This window comes from Mobula birostris, chromosome 4 (genome assembly GCF_030028105.1).
Source record: "Mobula birostris isolate sMobBir1 chromosome 4, sMobBir1.hap1, whole genome shotgun sequence".
NCBI classification, from domain to species: Eukaryota; Metazoa; Chordata; class Chondrichthyes; order Myliobatiformes; family Myliobatidae; genus Mobula; species Mobula birostris.
Genome location: NC_092373.1, coordinates 190465812 through 190493810, shown reverse-complemented (window position 1 = coordinate 190493810; position 27999 = coordinate 190465812). Strand labels below are relative to the sequence as shown.

General features: G+C 43.2%; 2 protein-coding genes across 3 annotated transcripts in view; one reads left to right on the top strand and one right to left on the bottom strand.

Moving 5' to 3' along the window:
- rpia (ribose 5-phosphate isomerase A (ribose 5-phosphate epimerase)) overlaps positions 1 to 3918 on the bottom strand; it is a 52254-nt gene extending 48336 nt beyond the window's left edge. Inside the window, exon 1 of the mRNA XM_072256708.1 lies at positions 3715 to 3918. Coding sequence (XP_072112809.1) covers positions 3715 to 3879 — 165 coding nt within the window. The 5' untranslated portion in view covers positions 3880 to 3918. The remainder of the gene's footprint in view (positions 1 to 3714) is intronic.
- An 11125-nt stretch (positions 3919 to 15043) lies between these two features.
- suclg1 (succinate-CoA ligase GDP/ADP-forming subunit alph) overlaps positions 15044 to 27999 on the top strand; it is a 100120-nt gene continuing 87164 nt past the window's right edge. Inside the window, exon 1 of one of the 2 annotated variants that reach the window (XM_072256703.1) lies at positions 15044 to 15169. In XM_072256703.1, coding sequence (XP_072112804.1) covers positions 15136 to 15169 — 34 coding nt within the window. In that variant the 5' untranslated portion in view covers positions 15044 to 15135. Of the gene's footprint in view, positions 15170 to 20602; positions 20667 to 27999 lie in introns of those variants that run through there. The other variant, XM_072256702.1, reaches the window with a different exon arrangement.

The following is a 27999-nucleotide window of genomic DNA, read 5'->3' as shown; positions in this document are numbered from 1 at the left end:
GCTTCCTCTGCTAGCCTGAAGACATGGCTAACTGGCCACTGTAAATTGTCCCTAAGTGAGAGTTAGAATCTGGGTGGGAGTTGATGGGAATTTGGGGAGAATAAAATGGGATTAGCATAAATGGTTGCTTGATGGTCCATGTGGTCTCAGTGGGCTGAAGGGCTTGATTCAATGGTGCTAAGGCACAGTCTAAAGTGTTTCACAAAAATTGAGAGTTTGTGTTCTATAGCCATGCAGCATTGAATCAGCCTCTTCAGCCACCATGACCACAGCACCATCACCCATATCAATCCCTGATCTGTGGCTTTGCCCATGAATCTCTTAGCAATAGAGGGTATGCAGCTGCCAGTAAATATACTCCTGCCTGCGTCAGTTTTGTCCACCTTCGCCAGTGCTTGACAGAGGAGCCAACTTGACCGAGCATTAATGAAATGGTGAGATCTAGCACTAAAAGTGAACAATTAACATATTAAAGTGGCTGGTTATTGTGGTGAAATCCTTCACTTAAATAATGAATAAAATGAGATTCCTGTTGGTTTTGGTGGACAATTGTCCCTAGGAATTTAATTACACATAGCTGCAGTGGAATCTCAGCAAGTCTGTGGAACAGCCCCCATTCAACAGCAATCAATCACTGTGATAACCAGGAAATGCTGGAGCATTCTGCAGGTCAGGAAATGTGTGCAAACAGAAACATGAGTTACAACAAAGAGTCTTCAACAAAACACCAACTTCCATTGCTTTTTCCAGAGATGCTGCTGACCTGTTGAGTTTCCACCACATTCCAATTTTATTTCGGGTCTTGTAAAGAAGAGGCTTACAAAGGCAAATGGTTCAAGATTGTTTTATGTCATTATTTAGTACTCAAATCATTATTTAGTACTCAAATATAAAGGAGGAAGTGACTGCTATTCCAAATTCAATGCAGCTTTAAAAAGACAATAAAAATAATAAATATAAATGCATCATTCATTTGTCATGTGCCACGTCGTATGATGTAGGCGATCATGGTGCTTCCATGACCATGGTTGTTCTTGGCAAAATTTTTCAAAAGAAGTGGTTTGCCATTGCCTCCTCCTGGGCAGCATCTTTACACGATTGACCCCAGACATTATCAATTCTCTTCAGAGATTGTCTGCCTAGTGTCAGGGATCATATAACCAGGACTTGTGATATGCAGCAGCAGTTCATATGACCATGTGACCCTGATGGGTGGGGTGGGGACTAAGCAGGTGACCTTTGGTAGAGATACAACTCCACCCCGTCACCCAATAAATTAGCTCATATACATAGACTGACTGTACGTACAATCAGATGGTACAAATGGTGGTAGAGCTTTTCAATTCTTTTCCAGAGTTGGATGTTCAAAAATTCAAACACAAACATTAAATCCAGACTTCCGATCCCTGTATTAAAAAAACAGAGGTATGGAGCTGAAGCCAGGTGTTTGAGGTGATCAGCCATGTTCGGGTTGCCTGCTGGAGAAGGGTTGAGCAGTCGAATAGCTTGTTTCTTACGCCCTTCATTTCTTAGGGGGTGATGGTCACTTGGAACACACCAAGAGAGTGGAAGGGGCCAGATAAAACAATATCAGAAATCTGTTAATCCAACATCTTTGAAGGAAGTTAGAATACAATTTAAGCAACACACACGTATGCTGGAGGAACTCAGCAGGCCAGGCAGCATCTATGGAAAAGAGTACAGTCGATATTTTGGGCTTGGACCCTTCAGCAGGACTGGAGAGAAACAGATGAAGAGTAAAGTTAAAAGGTGGGGTGGGGGGTGGGGGAGAGAAACTCAAGGTGAAACCGGGAGGGGGAGGGGTGAAGTAAAGAGCTGGAAAGTTGATTGCTGAAAGAGATACAGAGCTAGAGAAGGGGGAGTCTGATAGGAGAAGACAGAAGACCATGGAAGAAAGAAAAGGCAGAGGGAGCACTAGAAGGAGGCGATGGTCAAATAAGGTGATAAAGTGAGAGAGGGAAAAGGTGATGGGGAACAGGGGGGGGAAGGGGGGGAAGGGGGGGAAGGGGGGGAAGGGGGGGAAGGGGGGGAAGGGGGGGAAGGGGGGGAAGGGGGGGGAAGGGGGGGGAAGGGGGGGGAAGGGGGGGGAAGGGGGGGGAAGGGGGGGCCATTACTGGAAGTTCAAAAAATCGATGCTACCCAGACAGAATAGGTGTTGTTCCTCCAACCAGAATGTGGCCTCATCACAACAGTGGAGGAGGCCATGGATGGACATATTGGAATGGGGATGGGAAGTGGAATTAAAATGGTGGCCACTGAGATCCCGCTTTTTCTGGCGGACAGAACATAGGCGTTTGGCAAAGCGGTCTCCCAATCTACGTTGGGTCTCACCAATATACAGGAGGCCACAACAGGATTACCAGTAACAGTATAACCCCAACAGACTCACAGCTGAAGTGTCACCTCACCTGGAAGGACTATTTAGGGCCCAGAATGGTAATGAGGGAGGAGGTGTAGGGGCAGGTGTACCACTTGTTCTCCTTGCAAGTCCCAGGGTGGGAAACAGTGGGGAAGGATGAATGGGCAAGGGAGTTGCATAGGGAGTGATTCCTGTGAAAAGCAGACTCTGATACATCTATTCATGGCCTCCTCCACTGTCGTGATGACAGCTTATATTCTATCTGAGTAGCCTCAATTTGATGGCACAAACATCGATTTCTCGAACTGCACCCCTCCCTTCACCATTTCCCATCCCCTTTTCCCTCTCTCACCTTATTTCCTTGCCTGTCCATTGCCTCTCTCCAGTGCTCCTCCCCTTTTCTTTCTACCATGACCTTCTGTCCTCTCCTATTAGATTCCCCCTTCTACAGCTCTGTATCTCTTTCACCAACTTCCCAGCTCTTTACTTCAGCCCACCCCCACCCGAATTTCACTTTGTTTCTCCCTCCCCTCCTCCCACTTTCTAACTCTACTCATCTTTTTTCTCCAGTCTTGCTGAAGGGCCTCTGCCTGAAACGTCAACTGTACTCTTTTCCATGGGTGCTGCCTGGCCTGCTGGGTTCCTCTAACATTCTCTGTGTGTGTTGCTCAGATTTCCAGCATCTGCAAATTTTCTCTTGTTTGTTATTAGAATAGGATTCAGCCACGTTTCCCCTATCAGTAAAACCAATGTTCAGATCCTCTAGTTAGTGCAACTGGGATAAGCGTACATAGCATGGAAGCAGAGAGGTGGCAGCGTGAGCAATTGCTGTACATTTGCGCCATATTGGAACAAGTAACAGTCATTCTCAAATGTTAACAAACTTTTCTCATTCCTGATTTGTTTATGCGTGCGGTATTCTTGAAGCTTTACAAGTATCCATCCCAGCAACTCACCCACCCATATCCAGCACGCCACTGGAGAACATATACACACAGGACACCAATACAGGGCGTCGCAACACGCATAGCATACATCCCACCAACTTCAACTATCCACTCCTAAGGCCAATCATACCCTCTCGCCGCTAGAAACCCTTTCGTAAGTCACCCTCCAAAACCCCATTCCATATCTTCACTCACCTTCCAGAGCATCCCAAAAATAACCCTCTACTCCATTCCCTATTTAACTCACCTCACTCCATTCCAACCCCTCCAATGCCCCCTCACCCACCATACACTCTCTCCTCGTCCCAACAACCCCACTCCAAACTTACCTCCCCCCATTCCTTGCAACCCCCAGTGGTAGCTAAAGCCGGAGGCGGCTCGGCTCACCTGCACATGGTTGTCCACGGCCATGTAGCCAGCCTTCTGCTTCGCCGCTGCCTCCATGCCTGCGCTGAACTTCCCGCTGCCTAACGTGCACAGCCGACGGTGCAGCTGTGCACCTCCCCCGATCCTGAGCCTTAAAGTTAGGAGTCCAAACAGCCCTTGCCACATCGCCACACCCCCCACTTCCTTGCAGGCGGGCCGGCCGAACTCACCTTCCCCCCACACGCCGTTCCGTCCCCTTCCCCACTCTGGGAAATGTAGTCCAGCCCCTGCGCACTACAACTCCCAGGCTGCACTGTGCACGCTACCAATTGGTTATCACGTTAGCAGGTAGAATATGCTGCGATCAGATGCTGGAATCTTGGAGGAAACAAACTAATCATCAAGTTAGGAAACACACGAGGCTGGGGATGCTGAATTCCTAGAACAAACAAACTGTTTATCAAAAATTGTTACTTTCCCCAGGCGGTAAGGCTGATCAACACCTGCTCTACAAGCCCACTCCTCCTCAACCCACAACCACTACTTTAATAGTTTTTGTCAGTCACCTTATATACTCCTGTGCCTATTGTATATAATGTATATAAGCTAGCTTATATATTTATATATATGCAAACACGAGAAGATCTGCAGATGCTGGAAATTCACAAAGATGAAGGTGTTTCAGGTCCTGACTAAGGGGTTCAATCCGAAACGCCGACTGTTCTTCCTATAGATGCTGTCTGGCCTGCTGTGTTCCACCAGCATTTTATATTTATATATATTGTGTTTTCCTTATTATTGTGTTCTTTATCTTATGGTGTTTTTATGTTATTGCATTGAATCTGGAAAATTTTTTTTCTCCTTTACACTTGGGTACTGGAAATAACATTAAACAATTTTGAAAGTTGAAGTTAGCAAGCACTAGGGACTGAAGATGCTGGAATCTTAAGCAAACAGATTAGTTACAGAATGTCACAGAACACTACAGCACAGGAACAGACCCTTCAGCCCATCTAGTCCATGGCATTAATCTTCCAAGTCCCATAGACCTTCAACCAGACCATAAAGCTCCATAGTACTCATATACTCTCATCCAAATTTCTCTTAAATGTGGAAATCAAACCCACATCTACCAATTCTGCTGGCATCTCATTCCACACTTTCACCACCCTCTGACTGAAGAAGTCCCCCCACTCAAACATTTCACCTTTCACCCTGAACCCATGACCTCCAGTTCCAGTTTCATGTAACCTCAGTGGAAGAAGCCTGCTTGCATTTACTCTGTCTATATCCTTCATAATTCTGTACACCTTTATTAGATCTCCCCTCATTTTTCTATGCTCCAGGGGATAAAGCACCTTTCCCTACAACTCAAGTCCTGGCAACATCTTTGTGAATTTTGTCTGCACCCTTTCAAGCCTGCTGATGTGCTTCCCGTAAGAGGCAACCAAAACTGCACACAATACCTCAAATTAGGACTCACTAATGTCCTATACAACCTCAATACAACATCCCAACTCCGCACTCAATACCCTGACCATGAAGGCCAACGTGCCAATAGCCTTTTCCATAATCCTATCCACCATGAACTACGGATCTATATTCCTAGGTTCCTCTGCTCTACTATACTCTTGTGCCCTACCACTTACCACCATGGCTGGTCCTCCTGAAGGGCAAGAGCTCGAACTTGTCTTCATCAAACTCCATCTGCCTTGCTTCAACCCATTTATAAATAAATAAATCATGCTAAATGGGAAAAGCAAGGTCATGATCATAGGTTTGTAGACTGTTCAGAATCTGATGACAGATAGAAAGAAGCTGTTCGGTCCTTGGGCTCCTGTAACTCAGTCCTGATGGTAGTAAGGAGAAGAGAGCATGTCCTTTATATGGCCGAATTGTGGCTCTGCCTTTTGAAGATGTCCTTGATGATGGGAAGATTTTTGCCGGTGTAGGAGCCAACAGATCTTGATCAGTGAGGGAACTGGGCTAACGAGTGGCAAATACAGATACATGTACGGTGATGCATTTTGGAATGTCATGAAGGGGAGGGTGTTGGAGGGATACGGGAAGAATGTGGGCAACTGAGACTAGCAGGGAAGATGCAGTGTTTGCTATTTGGAAGTTGCTTTGGAGTCACCGCTGTGAACCTACTGCTGTGATGAGGCCACACAGGTTGGAGGAGTGACACCTTATACGTATTCCATCAGGGTAACCTCCAACCTGATGGCATGAACATTGATTCTCAAGCTTCCAGTAATTCGCCCCCCTTCATCATTCCCCATTTCTGTTTCTCTCTCCCACTTTATCTCCTTACTTCCACATCACCTCCCTCTGGTGCTCCTTCCCCTTTTCTTTCTTCCATGGCCTTCTGTCCTCTCCTATCAGATTCTCCCTTCTCCAGCTCTTTATCTCTTTCACTAATCAACTTCCCAGCTCTTTACTTCACCTCCGACCCCTCTCCTGATATCACCTACCACCTTTCTCCCCTCCCCCCACCTTCTTACACTGACTTCCCATCTTTTTTTCCGGACCTGATGAAGGACCACAGCCGAAAACGCCGACTATTCACTCTGTTCCATAGATGCTACCTGTTCAAATTGGGGTGCTAATTTTATATTGAAAACACATAAATTTTACAAAGATGGAATAAAAGGAGGAAAAGGAAGCAACATTCTGTAGGTCAGGCAGCAAGACAGATGGAGTATACATTGTTGAATTGAATTGACTTTATCTCTTATATCCTTCACATACATGAGGAGTAAAAATCTTTACGTTACGTTTCTGTCTAAATGCGCAATGTGCAATCATAGTAACTTATAATAAATAGAACAATTAATGTAACATAGAAATACACTCAAATCAGCGCGAGTTAATCAGTCTGATGGCCTGGTGGAAGAAGCTGTCCTGGAGCCTGTTGGTCCTGGCTTTTATGCTGTGATACCGTTTCCTTCCTGGATAGTTGCAGCTGGAATAGGTTGTGGTTGGGGTGACACAGGTCCCCAATGATCTTTCAGGCCCTTTTCTCACACCTGGCTTTGTAAATGTCCTGAATCATGGAAACTTCACAACTACAGATGCGCTGGGCTGTCCGCCCCACTCTTCGCAGAGTCCTGCGATTAAGGAAGGTACAGTTCCCATACCAGGCAGTGATGCAGCCAGTTAGGGTGCTCTCAATTGTGCCCCTGTAGAAACTTCCTAGGATTTGGGGGCCCATACCAATCTTCCTCAACCGTCTGAGGTGAAGGAGGTGCTGGTGCGTACAGACCACGTGAGGTCCTCGGTGATGTGCATGCCAAGGAACTTAAAACTGATTACCCTCTCAACCCCAGATCTATTGAAGTCAATAGAGGTTAACTCGTCTCCACTCCACCTGTAGTCCACAACCAGCTCCTTTGTTCTTGCGACATTGAGGGAGAGGTTGTTTCCTTGACACTATTAGGGTCAGAGGGACACATTTTTCTCTTTCCTGGGATGTTGTCTGATCCATTGAGTGATTTCAGCATTTCTTTTATATCTTTTTATGGATGATATCTGCTCCTTCACATGAGAATTGCTGAAACTCAAGCACTAAAACAAACTGCTGGGTGAATTTAATGGGCCAAGTGGTACCTATGGAGGGAAATGGACAGTCAACATTTCCAGTTGAGACCCTTTATTCTGTTATGGTTATAATTCCATGGGTGTATTGGGTATGCCCATAAGAAAATGAATCTCAGGGTTGTATATTGTGACATATACAGTATGTACTTTGATAATAAATTTACTTTGTACTTTGACTGATAGATGGAAGAGAGTGAATACAGGCTGTTACTTGACCTGAAACTTCAACTGTTATTTCCCTCAACAGAAGCCGCCTGTTACACTTCTGTTCTCTCCAGCTCTTTGCGTGTTTTATTAAACAGCATAAGTGATCTCACAATCAAGCAATTAGTTTAAGTTTCTATGCATATTGATAGGATTGTTAAGAAGGCACTTGGTGTGTTGCCTTTCATTAGTTGGGAGGATTGAGCTTAAATCCTTGGCTAATGTTGCAGCTCTACAAGACCCTGGTTAGACCACAATTAGAATATTGTGTTCAGTTCTGATCACTTCATTATAGGATGGATGTGGGAGCTTCAGAAAGGGTGCAAAGAAAATTTGTCAGGATGCTGTATGGACTGCAGGGCATATCAAATGAGGATAGGTTGATTGAGATAGGACTTTTCTCTTTGGAGAGAAGGAGAATGAGTGGTGACTTGATAGAGGTGTACAAAGCATAGATTGAGTGAATAGCAAGAGACATTTTCCCCAGTGTGGAAATGGCTAATACAAGACAGCATAATTTAAAATTGATTGGAGGGAAGTACAGTGGGGGTGGGGATATCAGAGGCAAGTTGTTTTTGTGAAAAACAGAGTGGTGGATGCCAGGAGTAATGGTAGAGGCAGATACATTAGGACGCTGCAGCAGAGATCCAATCGCAGAGCCAGTACTATACACACAGTGATATTAATTGAGTAACAAATCCCGAGGTGCAAACAAAGTCAGCATCAAATTTCAGGCAGAGATCCAGAGAAATCCAAAGACCAGAATCAGGAAACAGGCAGAGTCGATATTCAGACAGAGGTAGTACAGATACTAATGCTGGAAGGGCTTAGGAAAATCTGGCGACAAACAAGAGGAAACACAGGACTGAAATCCACTGAGCAATAAGCAGATGATAGGTGGAGCACAATGAGACAGAAGTGGCAGCAAAACAGGTAATAATGAGAAACAGGTGAGAGGCGGAGTGCTCAGTAATACAGGGGCCGGAGTAGAGCAGGAGATGGGGAAAGAAAAACAAACAAGAGCACATGGCAATACAAAACCACAGACTGATGGTTGGGGGAAAACACATAAAAAGACGAAGTTCAACTGGAGGTACTGACATAGGGACAGTTAAGAAACCCTTTAATAATAACATGGATGATATAAAAGCGGAGAAGTATGCAGGAGGGAAGGGTTAGATTGATCTCAGAGTAGGTTAAATGGTCCGCACAACATCGTGGGCTAAAGGGCCTGTATTGCACTGTAATGTCCTATCTTCTATTAATTCACTATGCCTGGTCCTGAATGATGATTAGGCAATTAAATAGCTCCAAGAGCATGATATCAGGGTCCTGCACATGAGTACTAAAGCAAAGGCTGAAGCAAAGTTCAGTCAGGAGTGCCAAATATGCGATCCCTCTTGCTTTCCTCATGTGACAGACGTCAGTCTCCAGTCAATTTGATTCGCTCCACACAATGTCAGGAAATGGATACAGCAAAACCCACCAGACCAGATAACATTAAAAGTGTGGCACCAAAGATCCATGCACCAAACCAGCCATGCCTCTACCCAGTAAAGTTACAGGACTGAAATTTACTCAACCATATAGGAAATAGTCATGTATGTGGAACAGGACAAATCCTTAGCTGCTAATTACCACCTGATTATCTACTTTTTGTCACCTCTGTCCCAAATCCTGACTGGAGGAGTTCTTGAGAACTGCCCCAACCTCAACTATCTTCAGCTGCTTCATCAATAATCTTCCATCCATAAAATGATCAGAAGTTGCAATATTTGCAGAATACATAACTCTCAATGCCATTTGCAATTCCTTAGCAAGTGATGCAGCCAAGTGGCAAGTCCTAGTTGATATTTGGTCTGGATTGATGGGTAGAAAGTGACGTTGATGCTATTAAACTGCCAGGCAGTGACCAGCCCCAGCACAAGAGGGGGTGACCACTTTCCTTTGATATTCGATGGCATCACCATCCCTTCCCTGCCAGAAATGCTGCCTGACTTGACAAGTCATTCCAGAATTTTGTGTGTGTTGCTCAAGATGTCCAGCATCTGCAAAATCACTTGCACTAATGCCCCTCATAGCAGTACAGACCTCTATCAGGATGCTCACTCATCCGCTGATGCTCCAACTTCAATTCCGTCCAACTGCTGCTTATAGCTACTACTCTATAATCCAGGCAGTTTCTTCTGCACCAGCTCTAAAGCCTCATCTTCTTTCCTGTAATGCAGTGAACAGGACGGCGCACAATACTCCAAGTGTGGCCTGACCAAAGTTTCATGCAGCTGGGCATATCTGTCAGGTATCATTTGATACCCAGTGAAGGAAGTTCAGGTCTCACTGACATTGGACAGGGATCACCGCAGCCCCATAGTCCCTGAATTTTGTGCCAGGTCTTAGGTTTTAATCTTCAAAACACCCTTTCTCTTAAATTAACCAAAAGCAATGGTGAATTTCCACATTGAGATCTGTAGAGAGATTGCTCCTTGTATTCAAGATTGTTAATTGTCAATCTTCAGTACACCAGGGTAAAGAAGAGTGAAATAATTGTTTCTCTGATCTGATGCAATATAAAAAATGCATTAAGTATAAAAAAGACAAGGAAAACATATTAAATATAAACATAAAAGCAATCCTATATATTTGGAAACTTGATTGTCAGAGGGTTGTGGTGTGTAGTGTCAAAAAAATTGGTACTTTTGTCTCAGGGACGTTGACTAAGTCCCTTTCTCTTGTTTACTTTACAGAATGAAATACCTCAAGCTCGGAACTCTAATACCGTGCAAACACAAGTATCATCTCCATAATTTACTTCAATGATTGAGGTTTGGGTAATGTTGATTCTGAAATGTACTCACTATTGGTTGAAGAGTTTCACATTTGTTCTGAAGATTAGTTCCACCACTGCAGAGAATGCAACATTGCAGCGAGAAAGATTGAACAAAATATTGTATCAAATGAAGCAGCAAGTCATAGAGACAAGAGATTCAACAGACGGCTGGGAGTCTGGAGCAACACAGAAAATGCTGGAGGAAGTCAATGGGTCAGGCAGCATCTACAGAGGGAAATAAACAGACCTTAATGCTGACTGTTCGTTACCCTCCATAGATGCTGCCTGACCAGCTGAGCTCCACCAGCATTTTGTGTGCGCATCCATGATGTAGATTTGTTTGACACCAGTCTTTACTGAAATGGGCTCTGTCGCAGAGATGGTTAGGATCATAACCACAAGAGATTCTGCAGATACTGGAAATCCAGAGCAACACACACAAAATGCTGAAGGAATTCAACAGGTCAGGCAGCATCTATGGAAATGAATAAAGAGTCACCATTTTGGGCTGAGACCCTCCATCAGGACTGGAAAGGAAAGGGAAAGAAGTCAGAATCATATTTGTAATTGGTTAGGATCATAGTTTGTTACCATCTTGAAGCAAAGGTAAAATGATGACAAATTTCTGTGGGTAATTGTATTTCAGTTCTTTATCCCCTGTGATTGATGGAGTCACAGGATTTATTTAAATAAAAACAGCCACAGTGGTTGTTGTTGTCCTCACTTTTTTCTTGGAGTAGTTGTGGGGTTAAAAACCATATTCACTGTCCCTTGAGATGGATGGAATCCACACTAAGATTCAGGCAGCACCTTTTCTGCTGGCTAACAGACAACCCATCTATCGGCCTTTTCCCCACCTCAACATTAAACCAGGGGATAAATATCTCTGAGTCCACCCGGTTACTAACTGGGTCTTTAGAACCATCTGTAAAGATAGGCAAAAAAGGAAAAAATACTGCTGTCTTAAATGACCAGACACCCTCTCACCGCCTACAACACTCTGTCCATCCCGTCAAATCTATTCCCACATCTGGAAATTTCTACATCGGAACTCCTGGCCAGGCTAGTTGGGCTAATCCGCAAATCCCCGAGACTCTACTCCCATATTCCCTAATTATCCACCCAAATTATTTACCAATTCTGTTCAACCAACACACATAAAAGTTGCTGGTGAACGTAGCGGGCCAGGCAGCATCTACAGGAAGAGGTACGGTCGACGTTTTGTGCCCAGACCCTTCGTCAGGACTAACTGAAAGAAGAGCTAGTAAGAGATTTGAAAGTGGGAGGGGGAGGGGGAGATACAAAATGATAGGAGAAGACAGGAGGGGGAGGGATGGAGCCAAGAGCTGGACAGTTGATCGGCAAAAGGGATACGAGAGGATCATAGGACAGGAGGACTAGGGAGAAAAAAAGGGGGGAGGGGAGAAGCCCAGAGGATGGGCAAGGGGTATAGTGAGAGGGACAGAGGGAGAAAAAGGAGAGAGAGAAAAAGAATATGTGTATATAAATAAATAAATAACTAACGGATGGGGTACGAGGGGGACGTGGGGCATTAGCAAAAATTTGAGAAGTCAATGTTCATGCCATCAGGTTGGAGACTACCCAGACGGAATATAAGGTGTTGGTCCTCCAACCTGAGTGTGGCTTCATCTTTACAGTAGAGGAGGCCATGGATAGACATATCAGAATGGGAATGGGACGTGGAATTAAAATGTGTGGCCACTGGGAGATCCTGCTTTCTCTGGCGGACAGAGCGTAGGTGTGATATATCTATCCACGGCCTCCTCTACTGTAAAGATGAAGCCACACTCAGGTTGGAGGAACAACACCTTATATTCCGTCTGGGTAGCCTCCGATCTGATGGCATGAACATTGACTTCTCAAACTTCCGCTAATGCCCCACCTCCCCCTCGTACCCCATCCGTTATTTATTTATTTATATATATACACACATTCTTTTTCTCTCTCTCCTTTTTCTCCCTCTGTCTCTCTCACTACATTCCTTGCCCATCCTCTGGGTTTCCCCACCTCCTCCTTTTCTTTCTCCCTGGGCCTCCAGTCCCATGATCCTCTCATATCCCTCTTGCCAATTAACTGTCCAGCTCCTGGCTCCATCCCTCCCCCTCCTCCTACCATTTTGGATCTCCCCTCCCCCTCTCAAATCTCTTACTAGCTCTTCTTTCAGTTAGTCCTGGCGAAGGGTCTTGGCCTGAAACGTTGACTATACCTCTTCCTAGAGATGCTGCCTGGCCTGCTGCGTTCACCAGCAACTTTTATGTGTGTTGCTTGAAATTCCAGCATCTGCAGATTTCCTCGTGTTTGCGTTTACCAATTCTGTTGGTATATTCCCAACAATCCATTAAAACCAAATGGGTCCAATGGGACACACCCCATCCTACTAAGTAAGTCCAGTATGCAAGGCTCAATTTTCTCTCTGCAGATCAAGGGGCATCTCGGCTAATTCAACCCCAATGCATCTCTAGGTGTGATCCGGAATGCTCCACTACAGAGTCTAAGGCACTGGCCTGTAAAACATCTAACTTATATAAAACAAAACGAGCTGCCTCCACATAGATCAAACAACCATAATCTGGATAATAGCGTATTAAAGTGCAATAAATTGTCAAACCCCTAGAAGTGCCCTAGTCATACCCAGCCATACAGAACATAAAGTTAATCACCTGCTTACGTTTATCCTCTAAAAACTTTTTGTGTTCATCTAGTCAATCTCGCATCCAGCCATCATTATCATCAGCCTCCATGCCCAGTTTGAGCTTTGACTGCCATGGTCCACATACTCCTGTTTCAGGTCAAGTGGATCAATTCATTGGTATTCATTTCCAGATCTCTGGCCGCTGTCTCCAACATTATTTTTTCTTTGCCTTCCTCTTGCTTTCTTCCCTTCAATCTTTCCCATAATTACTGTGCATTCTAACTCCTCTTTCGTAATCACATGTCCAATGAAGTTATGTTCCCTTTTCATGACCTCACATATTATTTCTCTTTTTGTGTTTGCTCTGTTCATGACATCCTCATTAGATATTCGTTTCATCCATGATATTCTTTGCATCCTCCTCAAAAACCACATCTCTGCTGCTTCAATTTGTTTCCTCATGTTACTAGATATTGTCCAACATTCTGAGCCATATGTCATAACTGGATAAATGTAACATTCAGTACTCTGAGGCAGGTTGTCATGCCTAGTTTAGTATTGGTCAGTATACTCTTCATTCTCGTAAGAGTGTCTTTTGCCATCCTTATTCTTCTTTTGATGTCCATGTTGCACCCGCCATCTGATGTCACCCAGCTTCCTAAGTAGCAAAATTTCTGTTCTTGTTTTATGTCTTCCCCGTTTATTCTCAGCCGGCAGATAGGATTCTCCTTCTTTTTGGATATCACCATACATTCTGTCTTTTTGCAATTGACAGATAGACCCATTTTTTCACTTTCTTCAACAATTGTATCGATTAAGTTTTGTAGTTCTTCCTCCGTACTTGCAATTAACACAGTATCATCTGTATATCTGAAATTATTGATGTTTTCACCGCCAACTTTGATTCCCAAGATGTCTCTGATTTTCTGTAATATTGTTTCACTGTACACATTAAATAAATCAGAGGAGAAAACACACCCTTGTCTAACGCCTCTCTTGATTTTCATAAACTGACTCACTTCTCCATCTAGTCTTATAGCGGCAATTTGTTCCCAGTACAAATTTCTGATTAGGTGGAGGTCTTTCAAATCTAGATCTAGAGTTTTCTGTAATATTTCAAATAACTTATTGTGCTTCACTTTATCAAATGCTTTTGTGTAGTCAATAAAACAAATCTTTTTGCACTTGAATAGCTCATTCTGATAGTATCCTTAACATCAATACTGCGTTTCTTGTACAAAACCACATTGTTCTTTACCTATTTCAGCTTGTTTCTTACTTTTAGCTCCTGTCATCAAAATTCTTAGAAGTATCTTGGTGATATGACCCATTAAACTTATGGTCCTATGTAATTCACATTCTATCGCTCCATATCCAGGTGCAGACTGTAATAGTGACCATAACCCAGTAGTACGTCATGTAAAATTAAAACTTAAAAACTAAACAAAAAAAGCAAAAACCTGAACATCCAGCCATAGCCTCAAATATTTAAACATAGGAACCCTAGACAGCGAACACCCAGAGTAAGGCGAACATAATCCACACTATGTTTCCGAGTAAGAACCATATATTTTGATAGAAACAGAAAATTTGAAACCCCAGTCCAAGGATTAAAGGCTGTTTACACAGACCTTATCACATAGGTTGTTAACACCCCTTTTCCACAGAGCCACAGCATCAATGTATAAAGGTCAAAATGAACCCAGACCCAACACTATCAAAATATCATTAATTATCAGATTAAACAATATTAGACTAATACTACTACCCTGAAGATCCCACTATCCACTATAAACTCTAATAAAACTTCTTCACCCACTCTCACTAGAAACAACCTATTAAAGATGGTCCGGCTCTAACCTCTGCTGAACTACAAATCCCAGAATCTCATTCGATCGCCAGGGCCGATCCCCGCCCCAAATTTCGGACGACCAGAGAGATTGCCCGATTGTAGTTAAAAAATAAAGGAAAGGGAAGTAAGACCAAGAGTCAGGGATTGGAGGAAGATAGACCAATTATAAGCGGCAGGTATCGAGGGGAGGTTGTTGTCGGGTGGCGGGGTGCGGGGTACGGGGGCTGGACTCTGGCGGGGCTTGGGCTCCCCTCCTCCCGGGTCCTCGGGCTGTCATTGGCGCTGACCCCGGGCCGGGTGGTGGAGATGGCGCACGCCGGGCGGCTGCTACGTCTTCTTGGTAAGTGATCTGTTCACGGCCACCATCCGGCCGATTCTGACTCACGGGGAAGCTCTGTGGCTCGGAAAAACTATAAGAGACGTACACAGGCTGGAACTTAACATCTAAGGATCTGGCGGGCAAAGGTCAGGGGTACTGGTTAATGATCAAGATGTATAATGGGGACAGGGACAGGAGCTGGGAGTTAATATCTGGGGGACGAGGGATTCAATTCAATATCTGTGCAACGTGGGATTGGGTTCAGTAATTGTACAACGGGAGATTGAGCAATGCAGCCTTGGGTTCTGCGCCTGGGGGAAGCGGGCTTGGGTGTAATACCCGAAATAGATGGAGGAAATGGGCAGGTGTAATGTCCTGTGCTGGATAGGAGCAAATGGACTTGGGTTGCCTATCCTTGTTTATTGTAGAGCTTTTGCTTCTCTCTACCTACCTGCAAATATTAGCACGAACTATTTCCATATTTCCATGCTTATTAATTGTACTTTAAAATAAACTTACAGATACTGCGAATGTGCGATTGATACCAAATTCAGGAATATTGTGTGGTACTTTAGATTTCCCTATTGGATTCACTTCTCACCTGTGGCATATTTCAGATGTTTTCTGCACTATTAGATCTGCAAGTACTCTAAAATCTGTTATTAATTATAGTTGTCCAGGACTAGGTAATCACTACTATCTGTAGACAATTCTTTGATTCTTTTTCACTCGTATTGTTGCTCCTTTAGTTGATCGAGAGGATAGTAACTTTCTTTCATTTGAGACTGCTGCTGGGTGAGTAGTAGAGAGATAACATACATTGAAACTGCCTCATTGACTATCTAACAGTAGCACTTAAATTCAGTGTGATGAAGGGCTTTGAGAGTTCGGTGATGAAGTATATCAACTCCTGCCTGAGGACCCACTTGAATCTGCTCCAGTTTGCCCATTGTTACACCAGGTCAACAGCAGATGCCATTCCATTTGCTCTGCATTCAACCCTGGGACATCTGTAGAGTGAAGATGCATACATCAAGATGCTCTTCGTTGACTACAGCTTGTCATTCAACACTATCATCCTCTCCAAACTAATCAATAAACTCCAAGACCTTGGCCTCAATATCTCCTTGTGCACTCGATCCTCAACTTCCTCCCTTGCAGACCCCAGTCAGTTTGGATTGGCAACAACAGTTCCTCCACAATCACCGTCAGCACAGGTGCACCACAAAGCTTAGCTCCCTGCTCTACTCGCTTCATACTTATGATTATGAGGCTAAGTACAGCTCCAATACCATATTTAAGTTTGCTGACAACACTACTGTTGTTGGCCAAATCAAAGGTGGTGAGGATACAACATCTAGGAGGGGAATTGAAAATCTAGCTGAATGGTGTCTTAACACAACCTCTCATTCAATATCAGCAAAACAAAAAGCCGATTATTGACTATCAGAGGAGAAAACCCGAGATCTATGAGTCAGTCCTCATCAGGGGATCAGAGATCGAGAGAATCAATGACTTCAAATCCCTCAGCCTTGTCTTTCAAAAGATCTGTCCTGTATCCAGCTCAGAAGTCCAATTTCAAAGTGATGGTGCCTCTATTTTCTTAGACGTTGCAAAGATTGGGCATGTCATCTAAAACTTTGACAAACTGCTATCGACACATGGTGGAGTGTATGCTGACTAGTTGCATCATGGCCTGGTGTGAAAACACCAACGCCCTTGGATCTACAAAAGGCCGACAAAAAGTAGTGGATACAGCCCAGTCTCTCACAGTTAAAGCCCTCCCCGCCAGTGAGCACATCTACAAGGAGCTCTGCCCCAGGAAAGCAGCATCTCTTTTCAAGGACCCCCATCATCCAGAGCAAGCACCCTTCTCGCTACTGCCACCGGAAAGGAGGTATACGGGAGCCTCAGATCCCACACCACCAGGTTCAGGAGTATTTATTATCGGGCTTCTGCACCAGAGTGGATAACTTCATGCACCTTGAAGCTGAACTGATTCAATAGCATATGGACTCACCCTCAAGGACTTGACAACTCATGTTCTCAATATTAGTTATTACTTACTTATCTATTATTATTTTGTTTTTATTTTTATATGTGCATAATTTGTTGTGTTTTGCACATTGGTTGTTCATCTTTGTAGTTTTTCATTGATTCTATTGTGTTTCTTTGTAATTACTGCGAATGACCACAGGAAAATGAATCTCGGTAGTATATGGTGACATATATGTACTTTGATAATAAATTTACTTTCAACTTTGAACTTTTGACCCATGTTAAAATGAATTTGGTAGCAGCAGTTGGAATGGTCAAAGGGTCAATTAGTTCTTTAGGAGCAATGCTCATTGCTGAAGTATTTTTAAATGATTGTGACCTTATAAGGAGCATAAACAGCCTATTATTTTAACAAGTGTTTTGCAAATTGCTTAATGAGAGGTTTTAAATTTCAAACCTAGATGGCTCAGAAGAGGAGGATAGAAACAAACTTCTACATTTGAGATATTACAGTGTTGCATTTTCTAAAATTGGTTAGGTATTACTTTTTCTTGCTAATGTTTATTACATCTTTGAAAAAGTCTCACATTAAAGTGCAGCCGAGATGGCCTGTTTCCGTGCTGTAATTGTTATATGGTTAAAGTGTACTTAATTTCTTTTGCCTGACATATAACTCTCCTCAGCTCTGATCCCCAAGTATTTTCCCTCCAAGTAATTTGTGTACTATTTGCCTCTTTTATTTTTCACCCCTCCTTCCACATGTTTCCGGCTCATTTTTCTTCCCTATCTTTTGATCAGTTCTCTACTTTTTTTTATCCCTTTCTCCACCCATAACTGACCCTATGTTCAATATTCTGGTCTAACTTGTTCTTTTTCTCACTTTTATTGAAAGTGTGGGTCCATGTTTACTGGTTTCAGGATGAATACGAAGTTGCTGCTAGTCAGGTGTTCCCAGCGTTGGGTCCACGGACCCCTCAGTAAATGGTAGGGGTCCATGGCATAAAAAAGTTGCGAACCCCTACTTTTAATGAAGCTCGCTGTTTGAAGGTTTCAGGCCAGGTTGTCTGGAATCAGCTATTGGCTGTGCTTGCAGAGAGTGGATAAGCGTTCTCAGCACCTCCATGTTGCCTTTTAACAATGCACTTCTCAAAAGTCTGGTGTTTTGTCCATGTGGTCTGGCTATGTAGGAACGACCAGAGTTGGATTTCCTCTTGTTTCGGTGAACCCACCTTACCGCACCTAACAGCCTGCTTGATAGACACCCACAGCCATTCACTCATTTCACCAGCAGCGGCTGTGTATACCATCCACGGGGGACATTGCAGCAACTCCCCAACATTCCTCAGACAACATTTTCCATAGGGAAAACCTCTGCCAGCTTGGAGGACAAGGGCAGCTAAACCATGGGAATACCAACACATAGAAGTTGCCCCTCGAGCTACACACTGTCTTGGGTTGGAGATATAGGACTGTTCCTTCACTGTTGCTGGGTCAGGATTCTGGAACTTTTCCTTAGCAATATTGTGGGTAAACCCACAGTTCAAGGAGACAGCTCACCACCATCTTCTCACAGGCAATTAGGGATAAATAATTAAATACTGTCTTAGCCTGCAAAGCCGACACCCCTTAAATTATTTTTTTAAAAAAAGGTTGCATGCAATCGGCAGAACAGATGCAAAAGATAAGAGGAATTTGAAGTACAAAAGAAATCCAACAGTGGTGCTGCAGTTAAGACTTTGTCTCAGGGCGAGCTCCTGGCCTCAGGTACTGTCTCTGAGGAATTTTCATATTTCCACTGTGCATCCATAAATTTTTGCAGGATACTCCTATTTCCTAAAGATGCACTTGTAAGGCTTTAAGAGATACAGCAGGGCAACTGGCCCAACTGCCCATTTACACCCATTCATTCGTTCATGATGTGCCATGTCATATGATATGGGTAAGCATGATTGTTCTTAGCAATTTTTTCTACAGAAGTGGTTTGCCATTGCCTTCTACTGGGCAGTGTCACTATAAGACAGGTGACCCCAGTCCTTATCAATACTCTTCAGAGATTGCCTGCCTGGTGTCAGTGGTCGCATAACCAGAACTTGTGATACGCACCGGCTGTTCATACGAACCAGCCACCACCTGCTCCCGTGGTTTCACATGACTCTGATCGGGGGATTAAGCAGGTACTCACCTTGTCCAAGGGTGACCTGCAGGCTAGTAGAGGGAAGGAGTGGCTCACACCTCCTTTGGTAGAGACGTATCTCCATCCCGCCACTTACATTTACACCCATGTCACCAATTAACCTACTAACCCATACAACTTTGAAAATGGAGGAAACCAGAGCACCCTGAGGAAACCCACGTGGTCACTGCGGAAAACGTACAAACTCCTTACACAGTGGTGGGAATTGAACCTGGGTCGCTAGCACTGTAACAGCGTTGCGAGGATAACCCGCTATTGTTAACTTATCCCTCAGTGTAGGGAAATAATTAAACAGTAAATGGAGTTGATGGCCTGAGAGAGAGGATAAGGTGCAGGATTACAGGGCAGTGTAGGAACGGGGGTAGGGCTCGTTGATTTGCTCTACCTGATATGGAGAATGACTCCCATGTTGTAATAAATAAGGCTAGAATTTCTGCTGCTTTTATCAGAAACAGAGGAAAGGTGGTCATGAAATTGACAAAATTAGATAGTGCCATTTGCAGCCCTTCCTGGTGATCCTTTGTACTATTCTGTTTTGCTTAATGAGCATGCGTGTGAGGGATGAGCACTTGAATCGCAAGACCTAGATGGGCATTGGCCAGGTGTTGGTAAGTGGAATATAGATGGGCACTGGATGGTCAGAAGACACAGATACTGAAGATGCTGGAATCGGGAGCATTGATAAGACAGGGGTGCCATGATAGCATAGTGGTTAGCGCGATGCTATTACAGCTCAGAGTGTGAGAGTTCGACATTCAATTCCGGCAGCTTCTGTGAGGAAGGTTGTATGTCTTTCCCTTGTGTGAATGGGTTTCCTCCAAGTGCTCCGGTTTCCTCCCACAGTCCAAAGACTTACCTGGTTAGTAGGTAAATTGTCTTGTGATTAGGCTAGGGTTAAGTGGGTGATTTGCCGGGCAGTTGGCTCATTGGAAGTTCCCCCTTATGTTCCTCTTAAGTATTTCACCTTTCACCCTTAACCCATGAGCTCAAGTTCTAGTCTCACCCTCGGTGAGTGCCTGTAGCCCTGACTACAGTGATATTTCAGAAAATGGGTGTGCTTTTTGGAGGTTAATCATTCCACTTCATTTCATCATGGAAAACTACTCTTTAGGATACTGTCTAGGTCTAGCCATCTGCTTTTTATTCAGTGACCTTCTTTCTTTCATCAGGTTAGAAGTGGGGATCTTTCCGTATTGCAAAATGTTTAATTTCTTTTGCACCTTATCGACAAGTGAAATAGCAAGACCTTTTATGTACAGGCTGAGAAGAGGCAAGCAAAAGTGATGCAGCAATTGTGCCAGAGAATGATCAGCTCAACGAGAGAGGGTAACTAATCCATTCATGATGTTAAATGTGATCGACAAAAAAAAACACTTTTTTCTTAACAGTTGCTGCTTGATCTAATAATGAGCATTTCTGATTTCTCCATTTTAATCAGTAAATTGTTTGTAGGCAGTATTTTAAAACAAAATCAAATAATTTGGAATTAAAGCAGAAAATGCTGGAGATACTCAGCAGATCAGACAGCATTTGTGTCAAAAGAATTAAAGTTTTCGGGGTTGATAACTTTTTATCGGAACTGGAAAAATGTGAAGATGTGCATGTTATAGGATGAGTGGAGGGAACAAGAGCTGTACACTTAGTGGCCGCTTTATTAGGTATGCCGGCACACATGCTTGTTAATACAAATATCTAATCAGCTGATCCTGTGGCAGCAACTCAGTGCATAAAAGCATGCAGACATGGTCAAGAGGTTCAGTTGTTGTTCAGACCAAACATTAGAATGGAGGAAGAAATGTGATCTAAGTGACATTGGCTGTGGAATGATTTTGGTGCCAGGTGGGCTGGTTTGGGTACCTCAGAAACTACTGATCTGGGATTTTCATGAACTAGCAGCCTCAAGTTTACAGAGAATGGTGTGAAAAACAAAAAAAAATCATCCAGCGAGTGGTAGCTCTGTGGGTGAAAACACCTTGTTAATGAGAGAGTATCACTAACTTCTTTTTGTCTCCCTGCCCCGCCACCCCCCCCACCATTCCCCGTTCCTGTTTCCCTCTCTCACCTTATCTCCTTACCTGCCCATCATCTTCCTATGGTGCTATTCCTCCTTCCTTTTCTTCTATGGTCTTCTACCCTCTCCTATCGGACTTCTCCTCCTCTAGCCCTTTATCTCTTTCACCAATCAACTTCCCAGCTCTCTACTTCACCCCTTCCTTTCTCCTGGTTTCACCTAACTCCTGCCACCTTGTGCTTCTTCCTCTCCTCCTCCCACCTCCTTACTCTAACTTTTCATCTTTTTTTTCCAGTCCTGATGAAGGGTCTTGGCCTGAAACGGCAACTGTACTGTTTTTCATATATGCTGCCTGGCCTGCTGAATTCCTTCAGCATTTTGTGTGTGCTGCATTGTTAATGAGAAGGGTCGGAGGAGAATGGCCAGATTGGTTCAAGCTGACAGGAATGTGACAGTAACTCAAGTAACCATGCATTACCACAGTGGTGCGCAGAAGAGCATCCCTGAATGCACAACATATCGAACCTTGAAGTGGATGGGCTACAGCAGCAGAAGACCACGGACATACACTCAGTGGCCACTTTATTAGATATAGGAGGTACCTAATAAAGTGGCCACTGTGCGTGTCGGCAATTGTATGGACACCAGGTGAATGCTGTTGGTGCCACCTTATAGAGGTGGTGAATGCTTGTTGGTCAGAACTAACAGAATCTCAAGGTGTAATTGGAGGGATATGAACTGTGCAGAGGAGAGCTAAAAACAGTGCTGGAAATGTGAGAAGCAGAGCACACCAGTTGCTGGAAATCTGAAACACAAAGGGAATGCAAGAAGATCAAGTAGCATCTATGAAGAGAGAAAAGACCGACCAAAGTGGATGACCTTGGTGAGGTCTGACACACATGAGAGGCTGCTTATCTGAAATCATTAAATGCTCCTGTTTGTCTCAGAAGTGACCAGTTCTGATCCTCTTGTAACAATAACTCGGATTTTCTCTCTCCAGAGATGTTGCCTGGTCTGTTGATTATCTCTAATGCTTTCTCTTAATATTTCAGATTTCCACATCAGCATTTCTTTCAAAATGAGAATTACAAACGTATGTTTCAAGTACTGGAGCAAAATGATAACTAAAACATCTTGGTCAAATTAACCTCTCCCCTTCAGGTCCAGGGGTACCTCTGATGGCTTCTCCCCTTTCTCAATCTCCCTGTCTCCATCTCTGGAGACAAACTGTCTACTGATACCTTTTATAAACCTACTGACACCTACAGCTATCTTGACGATACCTTCAACAACCATCTGCTATAAAGGTGCATTCCCTTCTCTGCCACATCTTTTCTCAAGGTGAGACTTTCTTTTCTAGGACATCAGAGATGTCTTCTTTCTTCAAAGAACGTGGTTTCCCTTCATCTGCTATTGATGCTACCCTCACCTGCATCTCCTCCATTTTCCGAACATCTCCCCTCACCCGAGGAGAGCATTCTGACAGGCTGCGTCACTGTTTGGTATGGAGGGGCTACTGCACAGGACCGAAAGAAGCTACAAAAGGTTGTAAATCTAGTCAGCTCCATCTTGGGTACTAGCCCACAAAGTACCCAGGACGTCTTTAGGGAGCAGTGTCTCAGAGGGGCAACGTCCATTATTAAGGACCTCCAGCACCCAGGGCATGCCCTTTTCTCATTGTTACCATTGGGAAGGAGGCACAGAAGCCTGAAGGCACACATTCAGCGATTCAGGAACAGCTTCTTCCCCTCTGCCATCCAATTCCTAAATGGACATTGAAGCTTTGAACACTACCTCACTTTTTTTTAATATACAGTATTTCTGTTTTTGCACTTTTTTGTAATCTATTCAATATACATAATTGATTTACTTGCTTATTATTATTATTTTTATTTTATTTATTATTTGTTTCTCTCTGCTAGATTATGTATTGCATTGAACTGCTGCTGCTCAGTTAACAAATTTCACGTCACATGCTGGTGATAATAAACCTGATTTGGATTCTGATCTTCCCAGTGCCTTAACGGGGATAGATAGCTTCTTTTGTTCTCACCTACCACCCCATGAGCCTCCACACCCAGCATATCATTCTTTGCAACTTCTGCCATATTCAACAAGATCCTACCTCGCTCCCACTGTCCACTTCCCATAGGAATTGCTCCCTCCATGATTCCCTTGTTGAGCACCTTTGCTCCATCTGCAAAAACCAGGATTTCCTGATGATCAACCTTTTTAATTCTAATTCCTATTCCCATTCGGACCTGACAGTCCATGGCCTCCTCTACTGCCATGATGAGGCCACTTTCAAGTTGGAGGAATAACACCTCATTTTCCATCTGGGTAGCCTCCAACTTGATGGCATGAACTTTGATTTCTACAACTTCCAGTTATTTTACCCCTGACCTTCCCTCTTCTTCAATTCTCCATTCTGGCCCTCTGTTACCTTTTCTCTTCTTAACTGCCTATCATTTCACCTTAGTGTCACTCTTTCCTTTTCTCCCATGTCAACTCTCCTCTCCTGTCAGATTTTTTCCTCTCCAGCCCTTTACTTTTTCCATCTATCACTCCCAGCTTTTTACTTCATTCCCTCTCCTGCAGCCACCTGGCTTTACCTGTCACTTTCTGGCTAGTACTGATTCCCTTCTCCCCACCTTCTTATTCTGGTTTCTTTCCCCCTTCCTTTCTAGTCGTGATATAGGGTCTCTGCCTGAAACATTCGACTATGTATTCACTTCCATTGATGCATCCTGACCTGCTGAGTTCCTCCAGCATTTTGTGTGTGTTACTCCGAATTTCCAGCATCTGCAGAATCTTATGTGTTTTTGATTAAATTACTCACAGCTTCCATGTTTCAACCAACAATCTGGTTCTGTTAATCTCCAATTTAGTTTTTTCTTGTACTTTGTTTCTGCCTTCTAGACATTTTTAATTTTTAGCTTTTGCCAAATACATACTTTCCAACATACTTTATACTTTATTGTCGCCAAACAATTGATACTAGAACGTACAATCATCACAGCGATATTTGATACTGCGCTTTGCGCTCCCTGGAGTACAAATCAATAGTAAATATTAAAAATTTAAATTATAAATCATAAATAGAAAACAGAAAAGGGAAAGTAAGGTAGTGTAAAAAAAAAGCTGAGAGGCAGGTCCAGATATTTGGAGGGTACGGCCCAGATCCGGGTCAGGATCCGTTCAGCAGTCTTATCACAGTTGGAAAGAAGCTGTTCCCGAATCTGGCCGTACGAATCTTCAAGCTCCTGAGCCTTCTCCCGGAGGAAAGAGGGGTGAAAAGTGTGTTGGCTGGGTGGGTCGTGTCCTTGATTATCCTGGCAGCACTGCTCCAACAACGTGCGGTGTAAAGTGAGTCCAAGGACAGAAGATTGGTTTGTGTGATGTAGTGAGTCCAAGGACGGAAGATTGGTTTGTGTAATAACAAACACAATAAGTGTATGTTACCTCCAGACTTTGTAAAACTTCTACATCCTTCCATTTAAACTTTGAAGCTTTTATTTAATATTGCCCAGTACTTTGATCTGTGGTTGGTGGAATTATTAACCTTTGATCAAGCTCTGATAACCTATCAGAATAAACTACCTTGTGTAATACTTGATCTGCTTCCGATATATTGTGAGACATGTACAAAGCTGAAGTTTCTAACTAACTTAATCTTCTGCATCTTCGTTATATTACAACCTAATTTTCTCTTGTAACACAGGTAAAAGCTTCAAATACTTGTAGACAAAGGCACTTATCCTTCTGGAGTCAATCTAACATTCTGCACAGCACAAGGAATTCCACAGATGCTGGAAATTCAAGCAACACACATCAAAGTTGCTGGTGAACGCAGCAGGCCAGGCAGCATCTCTAGAAACAGGTACAGTCGATGTTTCGGGCCGAGACGCTTTGCCAGGACTAACTGAAGGAAGAGCTAGTAAGACTCTTCAGTTTGTCCTGAAGAAGGGTCTCGGCCCGAAACGTCGACTGTACCTCTTCCTAGAGATGCTGCCATTCTCCACAACAGCAAGTTTTGATGACAAAGTTTTTAACATACTCTGTCCCAACTAGACTTTGATTTCTTGCTGGATCATCAGTTTGTCTGAATGATTTCCTCACATCAGTTCCGATTTTCTTTTTATTCTAGTTTTAAATGATTGTCTTTTTTACCCCCTTTCCCAAGTTTATCTGACTATAAAATGACCTCTATGCCACCTCCCTTCAGTCTTAATTGCAATTGGATAAGCTTCTTGACCTCTTCGTTAATGCTGCAAATTTATTTATCTAGAGCCGGGGTTCCCCGCTGGGGTCCACAGACCCCTTGTTTAATGGTATAGGTTCATGGCAGAAAAGGGCTGGGAACCCTTGATCTAGAGGAAAGCCTACACTCAGTGGCTAGTTTATTAGGTACCTCTATATAGCTACTTGTTAATGCAAATATGTAATCAGCCGATTATGTGGTAGCAACTCAATGCATAAAAGCATGCAGACATGGTCAAGAGGTTCAGTTGTTGTCAGACCAAACATCAGAGCTGTGATATAAGTTACTTTGATTGTGGAATGACTGGGGTGGTTTGTGTATCTCAGAAACTGCTGATCTCCTGGGATTTTCATGCACAACTATCTCAAGAATTAACAGAGAATGGTGTAGGAGCCAAAAAAGATCCAGTGAATGGCAGTTCTGTAAAATGTCTTGTTACTGAGAGAGCTCAAAGGAGAATGGCCAGATTGTTTCAAGCTGACATGGAGGCAACAGAAAATTACCTTGTGTACCGTATAGCCTACATTATAATAAGGGACAGCTGTATGTTCTTAGTAACACGTCGTGGCATGAGCTATTAGGCGCATATTGAGCATGGGCTATTAGGCGCGTATTTGATCTGTATGTGTGTTGTCGAGTTTGGATTCTGCCAGTAAAGAACCATGAAACTTCGCTCCCGTCTCCAGCGTTTTTATTAATAGCATTGTTGTGTAACCAGGCCACATACACAACACCATGTGTTACAACAGTGGTGTGCAGAAGAGCATCTCTGAACACACAGCACATCAATCCATGAAGTGGATGGGCTGCAGCGGCAGAAGACTATAAGCATACCCAGTGGCCACTTTATTAGGTACAGGAGGTACCTAATAAAGTGGTCACGGAGTGTATACTTTATAGTGCACTGACTGTAATGTTTGCTGTTCTTCCCATGATGACATTTCTGTCAGTAATTATACTGGTGAAACTTGTTTGGTCTGAAGAAATTATTGAAAGAACGATATTTCATTTCTCTCCCTGCGTGACTTTTATGGCAGAGCTAGATTTACTGATGTGATCATAAATTCAATTGCAGCATTTAAGAAGCATTTGGACAGATACTTTAATGAACAAGGCAGAGAGGGAAATTGAATTAATGCATACAAGTATGATTAGTATAGACAGGCGTGATGGTTGACAAAGTCACTATGGTTCAAATAACCCATTCCCATGCTCTACAGACTCGGACCCTATAAATGTAGTATTTAAATATCTTTGCTCAGAAAGTATTGGAGTGTATCTGATGCTGGTAACTCACCAATGCTGTCATGCTGTTGTAGGTATGCTTTAGTTGAAAATAGAGCAGAAAAGGAGTGTTCATTATTCACTGTTTGTCATCACCTCATTGCGTTACAGTCAATGAAACAATTTTCAGACAAAGTCATTACTGCAAACTGGACAAAAACAGCGTCCCGACTGAAATGGGGAAAGGGGCTTTGATTTGATGTCCTGGCTGAAATGGGAAAAGGGGCTTTGATTTAGTGTCCTGGCTGAAATGTGGAAAGGGGTTTTGATTTGGTGTCCTGGCTGAAATGGGGAAAAGGCCTTTGATTTAGTGTGCCATCTGAAAGATGACATATCCAACAGTGCATCCCTTCCTCATTGCCTCATTGGAACTATAGTATAGAATTCTTTTTTGACTTGGACTAGAATTCACAGTCTTCTAACTTAGCAGTTTACATGAATTAATCAGTGGTAAATGGTGACAATACCTTCTGTAATTTCTCCTTTTTTTAATATAATTTTAAGTTTTGAGACATCTCAATAAACACTGTAAAACCGGTGATTATTGTCGATTCCTAATTGCTGTTGAGCATTTGGTGATTAGCTTCCTCCTGAAGTTATGTAGTATCTACAATGAGGAATTCAGGATTTAGATGGAATTTCATTGAAATAATGATGTAATCTAAGTCAAGATGGTTTGTGTGACTTAGCAGCAATGTGCTAGTGGTGTTTTGAAATTCTGCTTCTTGACCTATTAGGTAGTAGATGTTGCGGGCTTGAAAGGTGTTGGTGAAGAATTCCTGGTACATTTTTGCATTATGGCTTAGACCACAGGACATAGAAGCAGCATCAGCCTTTCGACCCTTCAAGTCTACTCTGCCATTCCATCATGGCTGATTTATTACCCCTCTCACCTCCTTTCTCCTGTCTTCCCCCCTTAACCTTTGACACACTTACTAATCAAAAACTTCGTAAGCTCCTCTTTAAATATAGCCAATGACGTGGAATCCACAGCCATATATGGCATTGACTGACCAATTAATTTTATTGATTCGATAAAGAAATTCCTCTTTATTTCTGCATCTCTGTTCTGAAGAAACGTTTTTCTGTTCTGAGGCTGTAGT